The sequence below is a fragment of the Nannobrachium achirus genome, assembly GCF_963921795.1.
Source record: "Nannobrachium achirus genome assembly, chromosome: 24".
NCBI classification, from domain to species: Eukaryota; Metazoa; Chordata; class Actinopteri; order Myctophiformes; family Myctophidae; genus Nannobrachium; species Nannobrachium achirus.
The window spans coordinates 6,947,276-6,966,894 of NC_137831.1; the positions used below are offsets into that span (position 1 = coordinate 6,947,276).

Consider the following 19,619-nt stretch of genomic DNA (forward strand, 5'->3'; position numbering starts at 1 on the left):
TTCACGCTCCCACAGAAGCAGTCTGTCACCTCATGTTCATTCTCATTGGCTACATGCTAATTCTCATACACCCTCTTACCCACAATGCATCTCCAGCAGTCTCTTTAAGCAGTTCCCTGTTCTATGTTCATTCTAGGTGTTTAGCTGTTGCTAACACTATACTGTAATATTATGTTTTCTGTAAGTGTTCTTCTGTGACTGCTCTCCATCATATTAAAGATGTGAATAAATAGTTTCTTACTGCTCTGCAGGATGTCAGCCATCTCCTCCTGCTTCAGGATCCTCAGGAGGTTCAGTGAGATGTTCAGAACTCCCTCTCTGACGTTCCTCCTCTGCTCCTCCTCACTGTCCACCACCCCACCCTCCCTCGGACTCTCTAAGCATTCTAGGTAATCTGGTGTCTGAAGAACCCTCTTGAACCTCTCCAGCTCGTTCTCCACAGATGTGATGACATTCTCCTTCAGCAGCTGAAATGCAACACAATCGTAGAATGATGGCTAGAGAGTCTGCAGTTCTAATTGCAATGGGGAGTTTATTTCACATTTTGGGGGCCAGGGGGGTATTTCACAAAACCTAGATTAGGGATAAAGCCTGGAATTTATCAACTATCCTGGCTTAAGTTAGCTTGGATCAGAGCTCAAGACATCGGTTTCATGAAAGCTAAATTATCTAGGCAGATTAGCCTTGCCAGGTAACCTGGATATGTTAAGCCAGAACTCAGTTTCATGATGGTTATTCCACCTTAGTTACCATGGAGAGCTGTGAGGCTAGCCTGCTCTAGATCAGGCTAACAGACAAGATTCGTTCAAGTTTTGTGAAATAGCTGTTAGTCCAATGACTTGTAAACTAATGACTTTTTTCACAGTTAATTCAACACCTATGTTAGTATATAGACTCATTTGAATTACCCTGCATTATAATAAAATAACAAGAAATACAATAAGATATAATCAAATTAATTATGGGCCTATTACTGAAATAGTGAATGAATCATGAATCATATTGTTTCACAATGACTTATGTGATATGTCATTGTCACTCACTCTGTTAGAGGCACACTATAGTTCATATTGTTGTTAGATGTGTGATAATATATTAGGCTACTGACGTTTTCAATTAAGTTAGCGTTATATTACAGCCTGTCTAGGAGTGATTATTCTCAGCCAGTGGTGTAAAGTATTGTACTTAAGTATAATCTTGAGGTATTTATACTTTACTTGAGTTAGTTCCCTCAAATATTGTACTTTTACTACATCTATTTGAAAACTTACTAGTTACTAGTTACTTTGTAGATTTACAAGCTCACAATGCGACGCATTCTGAGCTTGTATATCTGCTATTTTCATAGCAAGATTTTCATACATTTGAAAACCCTAAATGGTACATTTTGCATAATGAGTACTTTTACTCAAGTATATTTTGATTCAGGACTAAATTCTGGCTTAGTTTATTCTACTTTTAATGAAATACCCCCCCCCCCCCCCCCCCATGAAGGCGAATAGTCTAGGACGAGTCGATCGTTGTCCTGGGGGTTTTAGCAAGGGTTCTGTCAGCTTCCCTGTGTTAGCTGATCTGAGTGAACAGGTGGGGTTGTAGGGTTCGATCAGGCTTTGGTATGGAGGTGCCATAACTTTGGCTGCTTTGAAGGCCAGCATCAGTGTTTTGTACTGGTTTTAGACCAATCGTACCGCGGCATTCTGGATAATTTTGAGTCTTAAGTGCACATGCCAGGAGGCCAGTGAGGAGAGAGTTACTGATCCTACGGATGTTATAGAACCAAGGTTCTTAGCAGTTGGAACCAAAGTCATCAGGGCGTTGTCTATTGAAATAGTGAGATCCTGTATGGTGCAGGACATAGGGGCGGGGCCACACCTTCACAGCCTGCACCTTTTTCATCCATAGTGCCGTTTCCCTTTGCACCCAGCTGCCCCAAGAATGTCACCATCCTCTGCATGAAGTGGCATTTCTCGGGGTGCAACGTAAGACGTGGCCAGGTTCTCATTGAAACACACTGACCAGACGTCCTGCTGTGGTCAGGTTCTCATTGAAACACACTGACCAGACGTCCTGCTGTGGTCAGGTTCTCATTGAAACACACTGACCAGATGTCCTGCTGTGGCCAGGTTCAATGAGAACAGTCTGGATCACACACTGATGTCAGAGAGAGAAAAGCTGTTGTATTTTACTCACCTTGAATATGGAGTCCAGCTCTGTTGGACGCTCCTGAGCAGACTGACCAATGACATCCTGGGAGCTCTGCTGGTCTCTGTGGAGAACCACCACACACACACACACACACACACACACACACACACACACACACACACACACACAGGTCAAGATTGTGCATTTTGGCATGGTGGTATGTGTATAAGGGTTTCAAAAAACATCGCAAACAATTTGGGCTCACCCAACTCATAATGTAATAATGGCTCATAATGTAATAATTAAAATGTAATAAAAACTCATAATGTAATAATCAGCTCATAATGTAATAAAAAAACGAGTGCATAACGTAATAATGGATTTTTCAATAATGTAATAATGTAATAATGTGTTACATTAAGAACCTCCACATAGGAGGCTCATAATGTAATAAAACTTCAAAATGTAATAATGTATTTTTTATTACATTATGAGCTGATTATTACATTATGAGCTTTTATTACATTTTAATTATTACATTATGCACTTATCTTTTATCACATTATGAGCTGATTATTACATTTTGAGTTTTTATTACATGTTTTTATTACATTATGAGCCCTTAAAAACATATTTGTGGACCCTCAAGATTTGTATTTGAGGACCCCTGCTATAGGGTATGCTAAATAACATACTAAAGCATTAGGAACATTTAAGTTCTGGTCCACCAGGTCGTAGACTGTAGGATGAGCCTTTTTTTTCCCCTCACTAAGGACATAATGAGGATACAAAATCAGTTGAGTTTGCTACTGCAATTTGTTCTAGGTTTTTTCATATTAATGACTGCACTAGATGGCCACAGTCACTCAGTAGAGTGTAGGGAGGGGAGAAGCACTCCAGACAGCACAGCAGCACTCCAGAAAAGCAAAGCTCAATGCTCATTGCTGACAAAAGTGTGTACTTTAGGCTACTTTACTTTTTGGTACAGTAACAGTCACTCGTTCCTCTTGCGGAGTATATCCAGTTTAGAAGACACTCTTCTCTTTACAGTAGCTCTTGCGGACCGCGCATCCCCGCAACTTGTGTTGATGTCATGCTTCATATTCAACTTGATCTTATCCAATAAAGGTACACGCGTCCAGCGTTTTATTTATGATAACCGGGTCTTGAGTTTCGCGGCACGGATTGGAGTGGAATTGATGATGATCTTGCAAAGCTTGTGTGTTACATACAGTATACCGTATGGCATCATGTAATCATAACGCATCTTAGCCTTGTCTGCTGTAGGCTATTGGTCGAGTCACACCAGCCTTCATTAACATTGGAACGAGTCTCTGTACATATTCATGGTCTGCTAAGTGCATGCGTGTAAAGTCATTAACATAGCGTGCATCGTGTAAAGTCATTAACATAGCGTGCATCGTGTAAAGTCATTAACATAGCGTGCATCCCATCAAACACGGGCGGCATAGCTCGGGGGTAGAGAAACCGTTATTAGAGCACGAAGGGTTCCCAAAGGGTTCCCAGTTCGAATCTGGACTCCCCCTGAGTTAATGTCGAAGGGTCCTTGGGCAAGACTCTGAACCCCTAATTGCTCCCGGTGAGTAGGTTGGTGCCTTGCATGGTTTCCTCCACCACCGGTGTATGAATGGGTGAATGTAATGCACAATCTCTGTAAAGCGCTTTGGATAAAAGCGCTAAAATGCACCATTTACCATTTATCAAACAATACCAATGCAACACTGCTTGTAACGAACCAAGGATGGACAGTATAAATGTGGTTGCTGTTGAACATAGATAGATAGTTTTTCCAAGTAAAATTAACTTAATTGTCGCAAGTTCATCTTCCATGAGATGTGTTATTAGGTGCACTGTTCTTAAGTTACGGATTTAACAGTTTTTACCTTGTTAGTCCTGTTTCTTAATCTTTTGTTGGCTTTGTTTTGCTTCTGCTTCGCTATTTTTTTTACATTTTAATGTAGCACTTTGAGATTTGTTTCAAATATAAAGTGCGTTATAAATAAAATGTATTATTATTATTATTATTAAGTTTCATCAGCTTGTTTATGCTATGTTCAGTCGTAAGACAGACAGTCTACAACAGTTAACCTGTTTTCTTAGATTACAAAACATGATATTTCACCCGTCGAACACTCGACTAATTGAATACCTTTAGGGTTGAATAGTCGAATACTAAAAATCACTATTCGTGAATGCCCTAATAACAAGCCAACAACATGTCGAGGCTGCTAAGTGTTGTGGGCTTGTATCAGCTGTTAAATGTTTGGGTGGGACTCCTGGGTCACAGTAGCCTGTGATTGGGCCACTAGGCTGGTATTCAGATGATAGACAAGACAATAGTGTTGTCTTGTGTGTGTTTTACATTCTGACCTTTGTTTGATCTGCTTTCTCTCCTGTGTTCTCTTCTCTTGTCTGCTTCTTGTTCTGCCTCTCTGCTGGTTTCTCCTGCTAGAAACAGAGGGTTACAATGAATGACTGTCTGAGCACAACTAATATCATAATCATAATGCTGATTGACATCACTCTCCATCACTATGTGATTGACATCACCCTGCTGAATTGGAGACTATTTTAAAGTCATGTTCTGTTTCAATCATCTGTCTGGTCTGTTCAAATATGATTATTTTGGGGGTCACGGCCTGAAAAGGTTGAGAACCACTGCTCTAGAGTGACTTAAAAGTGCAAAATCTGGGCAAATGTAAAAAGAAAAAGAAAAAAAAAAGGAGAAGAAAATAAAAAAGAAATGTGGTGCTACAAAGTAAATATGGCAGGGAAATATCAAATGTCTAAAAACACAATATCTAAATAATGAGAACAAGTAACCAATATACATCTGCATAGAACAACTAACGTCTATCAAAGAATAGTTGACAATAAGTGCAACAAATAAAGAACAGTGCTAAGAGGTGAGGTACAATAAGTGAGGTGAGTGTGAACACTGAACAGGTGAGTTTTCAGACTGACTGAGAGGAGATCATTGCACAGTTTGGACACCAGGAGGAGAAAACATTCTGGATCACTTTAGGGAGTGTTCGTCTAATACTTAAGGTTGGTATAGTCCAGAGCGGGGGGGGGGAGGTTCTCAAATAATAATTTGATTGTCAGGGGGGACCATGACTTTTTTATTTTGGCTGGAGGGGGGTCCATGCAACTTTAATTTGTTGAATTTTGTATTGAAAAATGTTTTCTTTTCTTATTTTTCATACGTGTTTACTCCCCTATATTTATCAAGTTCCCCCTGATTGACTTGGTATATTCCGCTTTCTCCCCACAAGAAACGCATTTATTGGGCGCAGTCGGCGATTCGGCGCTGACAGCGCAGGGAAAAAGAACAGGAGGAAAATGGCCAAAGTTGAGAGAAGATCAGCGATCAGAAAAGAGAGTTTTAAATTTAAGAGTGTCCTTAGAGCGACTGTCAGCAAATGACACAAAAGAGAAATTTGAGTTTGTGTTGCATTCTACAAAAGTGATTGTGAAGCGACCAGACAACACATAAAAGAACCAACACGGGGCTTTACACACGAGTGCTGCATTATATCATATATTAATTACTTTAAACCATACAGCTTTTATGTATATCCTTCTATAGGCTAATAGGCATAATATAGGGTCTTTCTGGGTCTCGTCTCGCTCGCTCGCTCGCTTTTTCTCTCTCCATCTCTCTCTCGCTAGACTGTGCCAAATCATGTCCAAATGGAGACGCTTTCTGCGCGAAACGCAGAGACACAGAGAGAGAGAGAGAGAGAGAGAGAGAGAGAGAGAGAGAGACGTTAACTTGCTATTAGTTGCTGTTTGGTTTATTGCAAGATTTTGCGAGTCTGCTGGCCGCCGCTCGTTTTATTTTTTGATCGCCCGTTTCCGACCGCAGGTAAGGGCTAGTACCGCCTGCTTGGTCACCGCCTGGTTACATTGTGGTTGAACTTGAAGAATTAATAAACACAGGGAGATGGAGGATGCATTAGGCAGCTTGAATACATACATGTCCTGTGGACAGACCGTCACAGACGTGGACTAAAGCGATTCCTTGTTGCGGTTGACAAAGTGGAGCAAACGTAGATCCTATATGCAAGAATGTTGCAACTTCTTCCCTCCCATAGTTCGCTCTGACTACTGAATTTAATATGAGAATGTGGCCTGAGACTGAAATGTATAAGCAGTCATATCTGTCAAATATTGTTAGTTCAAGGCAATAACAATTGCTTTCGGCAGGGAAGGAGGAGGAGAAACAGCTTGGTTTTAAACTATGATTTTAGATTTTATATCATGGAAAATAGTTCACAGTTGCTCAATCTTTCTTTTGTTTTGAGTGTTGTAACCCCAAGAGGCCACCTATGGAACCAAATGGACCCTTTCTGTATTAGTTGAGTACAAAGAGACCCACATTTAATCCCAAAAGCTTTCTTGTGGTCCTTATAGTTGATCTTGTATCAATGAACTGTACTGTTCTGTACCCTCAATCAATCAATCAATCAATTGTCAAATAGGGTGCTATATTAATAGGTCAGCATTCATTTTATTGTCTCCTAGTACTGTTTGTGTGTGTGTGTGTGTGTGTGTGTGTGTGTGTGTGTGTGTGTGTGTGTGTGTGTGTGTGTGTGTGTGTGTGTGTGTGTGTGTGTGTGTGTGTGTATGTGTGTGTGTGTGTGTGTGTGTGTGTGTGTATATATATATATATATATATATATATATATATATATATATATAGTTTATTGGGGAGGGGGGGCCATGCATTTTCCTCAAGTTACGCAGGGGGGATCACCAAAAAAATCTGAAGGGTGGGGGGGGGGGGCAAGGATTTTTTTTTAAAAGATACAATCTGTCAACCAGCCCCCTCTAGTGGATAATAAACGTACACTCCCTTATGAAGTTACATCACTACAACTATATTACAGTACAGTAGCTGTGTCTATCAAAGGTAATAACATGAATACAGCATACTGTAAGCATATTACTACCAAGTAGATGCTATGTATTCTGCTGATATTTTGCCTACATCAGATTATCTTGGACAATAATTAGAAATGAATGAAGAATCCCGAGGGCAGAGACACTGGACTCTGCTCCTGATGAACAGGTTGGAGCCTCGCATGGTTTCCTCTTGATCTACGAATGACTGAATGTGATGAACATTGTTATAAATTGCTGTTAATAAAGGTGTTTTAGAAATGCACCTTTTACCATTTAGAACACATGCAGCTCTTATATTCTACCTCATACCACTGTTCCCAATATAAAACCAACAGTAATACATTCAAACCTCTGTTCAGTAGACTGGTGTCCATAGTTGAAGTTAATAGGTCGACCCATGGACCAGTCACTCTTCATGGAGACACAGCTGGGAACAGGATACTCTGCTATCTGCTGATCAACCCTGATAGAAAGAAAGGATGAACACCAATTGTTTTAATTATTCATGTTTTTTTCTGAATCATACAATCCATTTAAACATGTATTACACACTATTGTTCTGGGTCTGACAACTTTTATGTCACCGAAAGTAAACCTGTTTTTTGTTAACCTATTTTGTTCATTGAGTTCAATGGACATTTTTTATAACCCTTTCTTTAACCCCAAAAGTTAAAAAAAAACCTTTTCTGATTGGACAATATAATATAATGTCCAATCAGACAGGAGTGACGTGAGAATACCGTAAATCCCCAAATAATGTCATGTACTCAATAAAAAACCTAGGTTTGTCATTGAAAAAGCTGTTAATTCATGAAGAACAGAACTGTCTAGTATAAACCCATGAGTTAAAAGTGTGAAGAAGAATGAATTCTTCATGTATCCGTTGGAGGTCATTCCCCGCGGCTCACGTCAGTGCAACCACACTTGCAATTTCCCAGAATTGCACCTTTCTAGTCATCACTATACTCTGGATTAGAGATCTTCGCGCAGGTCCGAGATCCGAAATGACCCGGGATCCGGGTAACGGGGCCTTTTACGAGCATTCACCGTGGGGCAGGGCGGGGCATTGATTGACTGGGAAATTCAAATAACAAATTAACAGGATTAACAATAACAATGGATAGAAGAAAGATTACACATCTAAAGAAAACGTGGAATTATTGTTCCTGTCCGCATTGATTGACAGGGAAATACGTTAATGTCCAGGGGCGATCAGCAACATGCAACGGTAAGAAAGAAATAATATTTACACTCTTCATATTAACGTTGACATTCGGTCATTTCGGATCTAGGCTCCGGTTCCGACATCTCTGCCCGGGTATCGGAACTAATTTCTCTAATAACAGGCGGGCGGTTTGGTTCGGATTCATCTCATCTCGGGCCTCCTCGGGTAACGGTTCTCAAATTCCAAATAATAGACGGGGCCATTTAGGTCCGGCTCCATTTTCCCCGGGTCAATTTGTGTTCGGGTAGTTAAAATTGGACGTGTGAAGACATATACTCTGGATTGAAGACAGGCTTCCATTTAAAAGGTTTCCTGTGTAAATAAACTGACAGAGCTTACTAGGATCTCCTTTTAGTGGACTGTGCTGTCATGAAACTGTACCTTTCCTATTCAAAACCATGTGAATAGGAAACTCAGGTGTGGAGTCTGTGTGTGTGTGTGTGTGTGTGTGTGTGTGTGTGTGTGTGTGTGTGTGTGTGTGTGTGTGTGTGTGTGTGTGTGTGTGTGCACGTGTGTGCACGTGTGCGTGTGTGTGCGTGTGTGCTCGTGTGTGTGCGTGTGTGTGTGTGTGTGTGTGTGGACAGAGTAGAGTCTACTTCATACCACTGGTTCCAGTAGAATTATGATCACGAAAAGGAATGAATTCAAACCTCTGTTCAGTAGTCTGGTGTCCATAGTTGAAGTTAATAGGTCGACCCATGGACCAGTCACTGCTCATGGAGACACAGCTGGGAACAGGAGAGGCTGCTCTCTGCTGATGAACCCTGATGGAAATAAATGATCATTTTAATATCATATTCACTAACCATAACCCTGGTGTTGGTTATTGACTCCGTGTGTGTGTGTGTGTGTGTGTGTGTGTGTGTGTGTGTGTGTGTGTGTGTGTGTGTGTGTGTGTGTGTGTGTGTGTGTGTGTGCGTGTGTGCAGCTGAAGCAGACCATCTTACAGCTAGGCTACAAGTGTAACCTTCTTGTGTTTATATTTGGCAGCCTGGGCCATGTTCACAAGCTTGTGGTTAGGGGCCTTCAGATAGCTGGTCTCTCGAAGAGGAAGGCCAAACAGTTAGCAAGATATTGTTCTATATCTGCCAATATTGGTAGCCGCTCTATATGGAGGAGGCGCTGCTTTCTGTACCCATGAGGTAGATACAGTCTTTCTTTCTTTTTTTACAGTAATACTGTAATGCTACTGTTGCGAGCTGTAATTTTGTTGTCACAATGTAACTGAATGTCTCCCGAGGAATTTTGCACTATTACTATTTATGTCCATGCAAACTATGTACCTATGTGGACATAAATAAAGCATTTAAAATGTGTGTGTGTGTGTGTGTGTGTGTGTGTGTGTGTGTGTGTGTGTGTAGGTGTGTGTGTGTGTGTGTGTGTGTGTGTGTGTGTGTGTGTGTGTTGTGTGTGTGTGTGTGTGTGTGTGTGTGCATGCTTGCGTGCATCTGAGAACAGCAATAGGCAATGTTGGACTGGTTGGAGTGAAACTTTAAACACACACTTCCAGTAAGCTAAGGAAGAACCTCTGACCGTTCTTCTAAGATCATGTTTTAGCCTAGAACTCCTGAACCATAGGTCACAAAATCAGCAGTATTTATGTCATGTACACTAGCTTTAGCATCAGGGTTGTGTGTTGAAACACGATAGTTTTAAATGACATGATCTTGTTCAATGGATAGTTGGTCAATGTTAATGTTTCAATCATTTATTTATAAATCCAAACCTCTGGTCAGTAGAATCATCTTTGACGTTCATCAGTCTACCCTTGGATGCGTCACTCTTCAAGGAGACACAGCTGGGAACAGGAGAGGCTGCTCTCTGCTGATGAACCCTGATGGAAATAAATGGTCATTTTAAAATCGTAATTATTTGCTGCTGTTTTTAATGATCTCTTCAATATTTTCTCCAAGGTTCCTTCCTCTCTTACAGTAGGATGGTTTCAGGTCTGGTTTGGTACAGTAAGGTTTCTTTCTCTCTCCAGATGTGTGAATAATATAGAGGCATATAAAACCTCTATCTCTCTCTCTCTCCCACACAGAGGTAGACACAATAAAGTCTACTTCATACCACTGATTCCAGTATGATTATGACTATCAACAGAAATTAAATTCAAACCTTTTTTCAGTAGACTGGTGTCCATCTTTGAAGTTAATAGGTCGACCCATGGACCAGTCACTGTTCATGGAGACACAGCTGGGAACAGGAGAGGCTGCTCTCTGCTGATCAAACCTGATGGATCATTTAAAAGTCATATTAACTAGTGATGACACTTTCTCAGATGCACCTCACTTAGGTTTGGTTTCTGTCTCCAAAGGGTTGAATAGACCCCCAGGGGTGGTTATAATTTTGTATGTGTCTATGGAGATAACATTGCTCTAATAGACCCCCAGGGGTGGTTATAATTTTGTATGTGTCTATGGAGATAACATTGCTCTAATATACCCTCAGGTGTGGTTATAATTTTGTATGTGTCTATGGAGATAACATTGCTCTAATAGACCCCCAGGTGTGGTTATAATTTTGTATGTGTCTATGGAGATAACATTGCTCTAATAGACCCCCAGGTGTGGTTATAATTTTGTATGTGTCTATGGAGATAACATTGCTCTAATAGACCCCCAGGTGTGGTTATAATTTTGTATGTGTCTATGGAGATAACATTGCTCTAATAGACCCCCAGGTGTGGTTATAATTTTGTATGTGTCTATGGAGATAACATGCTCGGTTTGGTTCGGATTCATCACATATCAGGCCTCCTCGGGTAACGGTTCTCAAATTCCAAATAATAGACGGGGCCATTTAGGTCCGGCTCCATTTTCCCCGGGGCCATTTGTGTTCGGGTAGTTAAAATTGGACACGTGAAGACCTATACTCTGGATTGAGGACAGGCTTCCATTTAAAAGGTTTCCTGTGTAAATAAACTGGAGAGCTTACTAGGATCTCCTTTTAGTTGACCTTGTACCATTGAACTGTGCTGTCATGAAACTGTACACTTCCTATTCAAACCCATGTGCGACTCAGGTGTGGAGTCTGAGCATGTGTGTGTGTGTGTGTGTGTGTGTGTGTGTGTGTGTGTGTGTGTGTGTGTGTGTGTGTGTGTGTGTGTGTGTGTGTGTGTGTGTGTGTGTGTGTGTGATAGAGGTTTTATATTCCTCTAGAGGCACGCACACACACACACACACACACACACACACACACACACACACACACACACACACACACACACACACACACACACACACACACACACACACACACACACACACACACACAAACAAACACAGTGGTGGACAGAGTAGAGTCTACTTCATAACACTGGTTCCAGTATAATTATGATCACAAAAAGGAATGAATTCAAACCTCTGTTCAGTAGACTGGTGTCCATCTTTGAAGTTAATAGGGTATTTGCACATTTCTTAAGTGATAATTTAAGGACTTTTTAATACCTCTAAAATGACAAATTATTTGACCAAATTGTCAAATATTACAGGCTCGCAACACGAGGCGTTGTGAGCAGGTAGATATTTTATTTTCACATTAGAACCGTGTTATAAAAAAATGTAATGCCTCAACACTTAGTGTACTACAACTATATTACAGTACAGTAGCTGTGTCTATCAAAGGTAATGGCATTAATACAGCATACTGTAAGCATATTACTACCATGTAGATGCTATATACGAAGTGCACTTCGTGTGTGTGTGTGACTGAATGTGATGAACATTGTTATAAATTGCCAAGGTTTATAAATGCACCTTTTACCATTTAGAACATGCAGCTCTTATATGCTACCTCATACCACTGTTCCCAATATAAAACCAACAGTAATACATTCAAACCTCTGTGCAGTAGACTGGTGTCCATCTTTGAAGTTAATAGGTCGACCCATGGACCAGTCACTCTTCATGGAGACACAGCTGGGTGCAGGAGAAGCTGCTCTCTGCTGATGAACCCTGATGGAAATAAATTATCATTTTAAAATCGTAATCATTTTAATGATCTCTTCAATATTTTTCTCCAAGGTTCCTCTCTTACAGTAGGATGGTTTCAGGTCTGGTTTGGTACAGTAGTGTTTCTTTCTCTCTCCAGATGTTTGAATAATATAGAGGCATATAAAACCTCTATCTCTCTCTCTCTCCCACACAGAGGTAGACACAATAAAGTCTACTTCATACCACTGGTTCCAGTATGATTATGACTATCAACAGAAATTAAATTCAAACCTTTGTTCAGTAGACTGGTGTCCATCTTTGAAGTTAATAGGTCGACCCATGGACCAGTCACTGTTCATGGAGACACAGCTGGGAACAGGAGAAGCTGCTCTCTGCTGATCAAACCTGATGGATGATTTAAAAGTCATATTAACTAGTGATGACACTTTCTCAGATGCACCTCACTTAGGTTTGGTTTCTGTCTCAAAAGGGTTGAATAGACCCCCAGGGGTGGTTATAATTTTGTATGTGTCTATGGAGATAACATTGCTCTAATAGACCCCCAGGGGTGGTTATAATTTTGTATGTGTCTATGGAGATAACATTGCTCTAATAGACCCTCAGGTGTGGTTATAATTTTGTATGTGTCTATGGAGATAACATTGCTCTAATAGACCCTCAAGTGTGGTTATAATTTTGTATGTGTCTATGGAAATAACATTGCTCTAATAGACCCCCAGGAGTGGTTATAATTTTGTAGGTGTCAATGGAAATAACATTGCTCTAATAGACCCCCAGGTGTGGTTATAATTTTGTATGTGTCTATGGAGATAACATTGCTCTAATAGACCCCCAGGTGTGGTTATAATTTTGTATGTGTCTATGGAAATAACATTGCTCTAATAGACCCCCAGGAGTGGTTATAATTTTGTATGTGTCTATGGAGATAACATTGCTCGGTTTGGTTCGGATTCATCACATATCAGGCCTCCTCGGGTAACGGTTCTCAAATTCCAAATAAATGACGGGGCCATTTAGGTCCGGCTCCATTTTCCCCGGGGCCATTTGTGTTCGGGTAGTTAAAATTGGACGCGTGAAGACCTATACTCTGGATTCCGTTTAAAAGGTTTCCTGTGTAAATAAACTGGAGAGCTTACTAGGATCTCCTTTTAGTTGACCTTGTACCATTGAACTGTGCTGTCATGAAACTGTACATTTCCTATTCAAACCCATGTGCGACTCAGGTGTGGAGTCTGAGCATGTGTGTGTGTGTGTGTGTGTGTGTGTGTGTGTGTGTGTGTGTGTGTGTGTGTGTGTGCGTGTGTGTGATAGAGGTTTTATATTCCTCTAGAGGCACGCGCACGCGCACACACACACACACACACACACACACACACACACACACACACACACACACACACACACACACACACACACACACACACACACACACACACACACACAGGGGTGGACAGAGGAGAGTCTACTTCATACCACTGGTTCCAGTATAATTATGATCACAAAAAGGAATGAATTCAAACCTCTGTTCAGTAGACTGGTGTCCATCTTTGAAGTTAATAGGGTATTTGCACATTTCTTAAGTCTTAAGGACTTTTTAATACCTCTAAAATGACAAATTATTTGACCAAATTGTCAAATATTACAGGCTCGCAACACAAGGCGTTGTGAGCAGGTAGATATTTTATTTTCACATTGGAACCGTGTTATAAAAAAATGTAATGCCTCAACACTTAGTGTACTACAACTATATTACAGTACAGTAGCTGTGTCTATCAAAGGTAATGACATTAATACAGCATACTGTAAGCATATTACTACCATGTCGATACTATATACGAAGTGCACTTCGTGTGTGTGTGTGTGACTGAATGTGATGAACATTGTTATAAATTGCCAAGGTTTATAAATGCACCTTTTACCATTTAGAACATGCAGCTCTTATATGCTACCTCATACCACTGTTCCCAATATAAAACCAACAGTAATACATTCAAACCTCTGTGCAGTAGACTGGTGTCCATCTTTGAAGTTAATAGGTCGACCCATGGACCAGTCACTCTTCATGGAGACACAGCTGGGTGCAGGAGAAGCTGCTCTCTGCTGATGAACCCTGATGGAAATAAATGATCATTTTAAAATCGTAATCATTTTAATGATCTCTTCAATATTATTCTCCAAGGTTCCTCTCTTACAGTAGGATGGTTTCAGGTCTGGTTTGGTACAGTAGTGTTTCTTTCTCTCTCCAGATGTTTGAATAATATAGAGGCATATAAAACCTCTATCTCTCTCTCACACACACAGCGGTAGACACAATAAAGTCTACTTCATACCACTGGTTCCAGTATGATTATGACTATCAACAGAAATTAAAATTCTCTGCTGATCAAACCTGATGGATGATTTAAAAGTCATATTAACTAGTGATGACACTTTCTCAGATGCACCTCACTTAGGTTTGGTTTCTGTCTCCAAAGGGTTGAATAGACCCTCAGGTGTGGTTATAATTTTGTATGTGTCTATGGAGATAACATTGCTCTAATAGACCCTAAGGTGTGGTTATAATTTTGTATGTGTCTATGGAGATAACATTGCTCTAATAGACCCCCAGGTGTGGTTATAATTTTGTATGTGTCTATGGAGATAACATTGCTCTAATAGACCCCCAGGTGTGGTTATAATTTTGTATGTGTCTATGGAGATAACATTGCTCGGTTTGGTTCGGATTCATCACATCTCGGGCCTCCTTGGATAACGGTTCTCAAATTCCAAATAAAAGACGGGGCGGGGCCATTTAGGTCCGGCTCCATTTGTCCATGATCATTTTAATATCATATTTATTTGCTCCTGGTGTTGGTTATTGACTCTGTGTGTGTGTGTGTGTGTGTGTGTGTGTGTGTGTGTGTGTGTGTGTGTGTGTGTGTGTGTGTGTGTGTGTGTGTGTGTGTGTGTGTGTGTGTGTGTGTGTGTGTGTGTGTGTGTTTGCGTGTGTGTGCGTGCATTTGAGAACAGCTTATCTTTGGCACAATTGGACTGATATAGGAGTGAAATTTGCACACACACACTTCCAGGAAGCGAAGCTAAGGAAGAACCTCTGACCAATCTTCTCAGATCATGTTTTGGCCTATAACTCCTAAACCGTAGCTTACACAATCAGCATCTGAGCAACAGTTTTTCTGTCATGTACACTAGCTTTAGCATCGGGGTTATGTGTTGAAACACTAGTTTTAAATGACATGACCTCGGTAAGTCTGTCTTTTTTTATGTTTAATGAATACTTGGTCATCGTTGGTGACCAAGCATTGGTCAATCATTTGTTTATAAAGTCAAACCTCTGTTCAGTAGAGTGGTGTCCATCTTTGAAGGTAATAGGTAGATCCGTGGACAGGTCACTCTTCATGGAGACACAGCTGGATACAGGAGAGGCTGCTCTGTCCTGGTGGACTGACCTTTAACACAACAGAGACACATGATGATGATGATGATGATGATGATGATGATGATGATGTCATAGATGTGTATTTACCTCTCATGTTGTCCAGACAGGCTGCTTTTAGAGGACACGCCCCCCTCCTCTCTCTCCACACACTCACTCATGGTAGAGCAGAGACCTTTAAAAAAAAAAAAAAAAACTTTTTTGTAGGTTAATATGCTTTAATTTTGTGGATCCAAGTCACACACACTGACTGTAAGTGAATACTGTACAGTACAATCCCTTATTAATGCAAGTTAGTTTATCAACTGTGCTCACTAATGGCAGATGACTTTATTCATCACAGATTTTATTGTATGAAATAGAATGATGTCAAAAGGACTGAAACTTCATAGTGAATTTAAGTTAGAGCTTAATATTCTGTATAATGTCAGTCCATATTAACAGTGTTTAAAAGTCAATGGGATCAAACCTGAGTTCTGAGTTCAGTTCTGACAGAATTAAACAGTTTAAAACTCTACAGCAGAGAAGACCAAGATGGTGTAGTTTTACAATTTGGCCAATAGGTGGTGTACATGAACCACATATGAAACAGGGTGCGTTTACAGTTGAAACATGAATAGACCTTTTTGTTACCACCAGCTCTGACTTGACTGGTGCGGTGTCCTTTTAGATCATCAAGTGTTTATAGGAGAATCGATTGCACACAGTGGCAAGAGTTATATTTTCTTTGTTTTATTACAACATATCAGGATGATAAACAAACGTTTCGGCTACCCAGCTACACTGAAGAAGGCTGGATAGCCGAAACGTTTGTTTCTCATCCTGATATGTTGTAATAAAAAACAAAGAGAAAGTAACTCTTGCCACTGTGTGCGATCCATTCTCCATACTGTTGAAACATGCATTGTGGTTCTAAGGAGGTTGTGTGAAGTTGGTGTGTTTTACGTCATGGGGGAGAGGGTGTTTTGTTCTCTTCAAGTATGGAGTAAAGTATCGTTACTTTTATCTTTCAAACTCAGATCAACCATTCTTTATTTTATCACAACTCTCTCTGTGAATTATATCTGTTTATCCATAAGCCTCACCAATCACAATCATCCTCCTCTAATAATAATTAAAAAAAACAGCCTGTCAGGTCAGGTTTTGTAGCGCTTAATCTACAGACAACAAATTGCAGGTTGCACTGCTGTGACGCAATAAGAGTTCCAGCTTCAGACAAAATGTCTGACATACTGTAGGCCTGCGTCTGAAAGCAAATGGCAGCTACTGACTGACAGTAAATCATGTGACTTACGGGAAACAATACTATCAAATAAACTCTAAATTCTATTGAAGCTTTTCATCTTGTTTGTAAGTGCTGGATATCATATGGCTTTTTTTTATACTTTTTATTGCAAAGATTTCAATTTTACATTTCATATTTCACATTTTATGTCCATAGTTGCAATTATTTTCTTTTCTTTTTTTTCTGTAAATTTACATGCAAAAACCCACCACCTACTTAACACAATAGCAATACATAAAATAAAAATAAAATAAAGAGGCTTAATAAATATGGCTTTTTAAATAATAACCTTAGTATGTATTTCATACTTTCATAATGCTATTGTATACATTGTAAAAACAACTCATACATGTGTAATATGTCCTGCTATGATCCTGATGATTTCTTTCACATCTAGATTAAGTGAAAACATTTGACCTTCTTGGAACAGAGCCTACTGTAGGCTGTAATGTAGGACTATGTACAGTAGACTGTTGGCGGAGCACAGCACTGCTGGCCACTTAATACACCCATTTCATAAGCAGCCGAACATTCATTTAAATGATTATGAAGATGTGCCGTTTCACTCTTCGGTATTCACTGCCCTTTTCCTGAAATGTCCTGCAAATTATTTTTTCCACAAGTTTCTTTCCCAGTTTTGCCTTTCTAATTTGTATGGAGAATGGAGCGTATATTTACAGAAACTCGCAGATGGAAAGAAACCACTCGATTCTCATTGAAAAGCAGAATCCACCTGCATAGGTAGATTTCAACTTCGAAGTCAGAGGTCAGGTCATACAAATAGCAAAAATAGCTGATCTACAAGCTCAATGTTCTGCAAATCCCCTGAAAATCTACTGTCTTGCCAATGGCAGGGCGTGTGAAGTTTTGAAATGGCACATCTGTATCAGACCCAGAGTCCCCTTCAGACTCACAGACACGTAAAACTACTCATCAAACATTTACATGTGTAATATTCTATCAGAGACATTATCTTCATATAGAGCAGAAGAAGCTGAAAGAAAAGACGTTATAACAATAGGCTACTGGTTTATTCTCTGGGCGTTGTCTGTAACTTTCTAGAATGTACTTGCATGAATTTGGTGTGTTCACTATTAAACCTATTCATCTGTCTGTTCTGTAGCCTAACTATTATACAATAAAAGAAAGAGAAAGATTATTTAGTCGATAGATAGATTTTACCTTCGTGGAGCAGAAGTTGAAAGAGACGTTGTTCACTTTCATCATTCACTGCACTGTCTGCATCGTGTAGCGGAGTTCATCTGAGGACTTCCTGTGCTGTAAATTTCCTACAATAGAGGGGGTGGGGTGTGTGTGTGTGTGTGTGTGTGTGTGTGTGTGTGTGTGTGTGTGTGTGTGTGTGTGTGTGTGTGTGTGTGTGTGTGTGTGTGTGTGTGTGGTGGGGGAGGGGGCATTCCAAAGTCTACATGCCATATGCACGCCAGAGGAGTTGTTTAACCCTTTACTTTACAAGTAAAACAAAGAAGAATGTGAGATCAAATCAAACTAGAAGCAGTGCTCTTCCGAGCACAGGTCTCCACCAGGTCATTTAGGTCCTGGTGGCGCTAAATGTGAAAAGGATGCCATGTCTTCCTTGGCCTTTAAACGGCAATGTGACGCTGCATGCATGATATGAGGCGTTTTGTTCCAAAAATTAGTTTGGCAAAAGTCGACCTGCTGGTGGCGCTATAACAGGCCAATGTGAAAAGAGTGGCAGTTGTTCCTTGACCTAATGGGAATGTGCGTGCAGAATTTCTCTGTAATCTGCAAACATGATTTAAGTTATTTTGTTCAAAATGGCCAATTAGGTTGGAATATGAAATATCGGACAGATCCGTCTTGATCACATGACTATAGAGATACCATGCATGTACTGATTTGCATGATTGTTGGATAAAATCTAAAGGAATAATAGGAAAAAAATGTGTTTTACATAAGTCGGCCTCCTGGTTGCGCTATAAAAGGCAGATATGAAAAATGCAGGGCAAAGGTTTTTCCTTGGCCTCTAGGGAGTGCACATACAAAGTTGTACACTGATCAGTGGAGTTATAGGTAAAAACACGAATCGCTTGTTATGGCGCAACCATGAGGCTGATTTAAAAAAAAAAATAAGTGTCATTTATTTGTGCATGCACAATTTCACCAAAATCGCACACTGCGTTCATGATTTCAGGCATTTTATTAAAAACAAACCAATCCTGCAAACTTTGGAAGCCAGTTTTAGCCAATCAGAATGGAATATGGAAAATCGGACAGATCCATGTCGATCACATGACTGTCTACTGATTTGCGTGATTTTTGGACAAAATCTGTAGGAGTACTGGCAAAAGTTAATTTTGCAAAAAACGCCCCCCTGGTGGTGTGTTTGTGTGTGTGTGTGTGTGTGTGTGTCTGTCTGTGTGTGTGTGTGTGTGTGTGTGTGTGTGTGTGTGTGCGCGTGCGTGTGTGCGTGCGTGTGTGTGTGTGTGTGTGTGTGTGTGTGTGTGTGTGTGTGTCACTCATCTTAGCTGGGTACCCCTGCATCAGTTCTTCCTCTGTTTGTATGTATTGTAACTATGAGCTCAACTCTGTTCAGTGGACAGTGGAGGAGTAGGATCAAATGAAAAGTTACAGACTCCCATACAGATGTGCCATTTGAGAACGTTG

General features: G+C 40.3%; 1 protein-coding gene across 5 annotated transcripts in view; it reads right to left on the reverse strand.

The window, feature by feature from the left end:
- Positions 1-18,224, reverse strand: part of LOC308280445 (uncharacterized protein) — a 36,110-nt gene extending 17,886 nt beyond the window's left edge. Inside the window, exons 1-13 of one of the 5 annotated variants that reach the window (XM_080720713.1) lie at positions 18,156-18,224; positions 15,779-15,863; positions 15,585-15,701; positions 14,252-14,365; positions 12,526-12,639; positions 12,142-12,255; positions 10,418-10,531; positions 10,026-10,133; positions 8,950-9,063; positions 7,424-7,537; positions 4,537-4,611; positions 2,191-2,266; positions 242-467 (exon numbers count right to left, since the gene is read on the reverse strand). In XM_080720713.1, coding sequence (XP_080576839.1) covers positions 242-467; positions 2,191-2,266; positions 4,537-4,611; positions 7,424-7,537; positions 8,950-9,063; positions 10,026-10,133; positions 10,418-10,531; positions 12,142-12,255; positions 12,526-12,639; positions 14,252-14,365; positions 15,585-15,701; positions 15,779-15,849 — 1,357 coding nt within the window. In that variant the 5' untranslated portion in view covers positions 15,850-15,863; positions 18,156-18,224. Of the gene's footprint in view, positions 1-241; positions 468-2,190; positions 2,267-4,536; positions 4,615-7,423; positions 7,538-8,949; positions 9,064-10,025; positions 10,134-10,417; positions 10,532-11,662; positions 11,698-12,141; positions 12,256-12,525; positions 12,640-13,775; positions 13,808-14,251; positions 14,366-15,584; positions 15,702-15,778; positions 15,864-18,155 lie in introns of those variants that run through there. The other 4 variants (XM_080720712.1, XM_080720714.1, XM_080720715.1 and 1 more) reach the window with 4 other exon arrangements.
- Between the last annotated feature and the right edge of the window lie 1,395 nt (positions 18,225-19,619).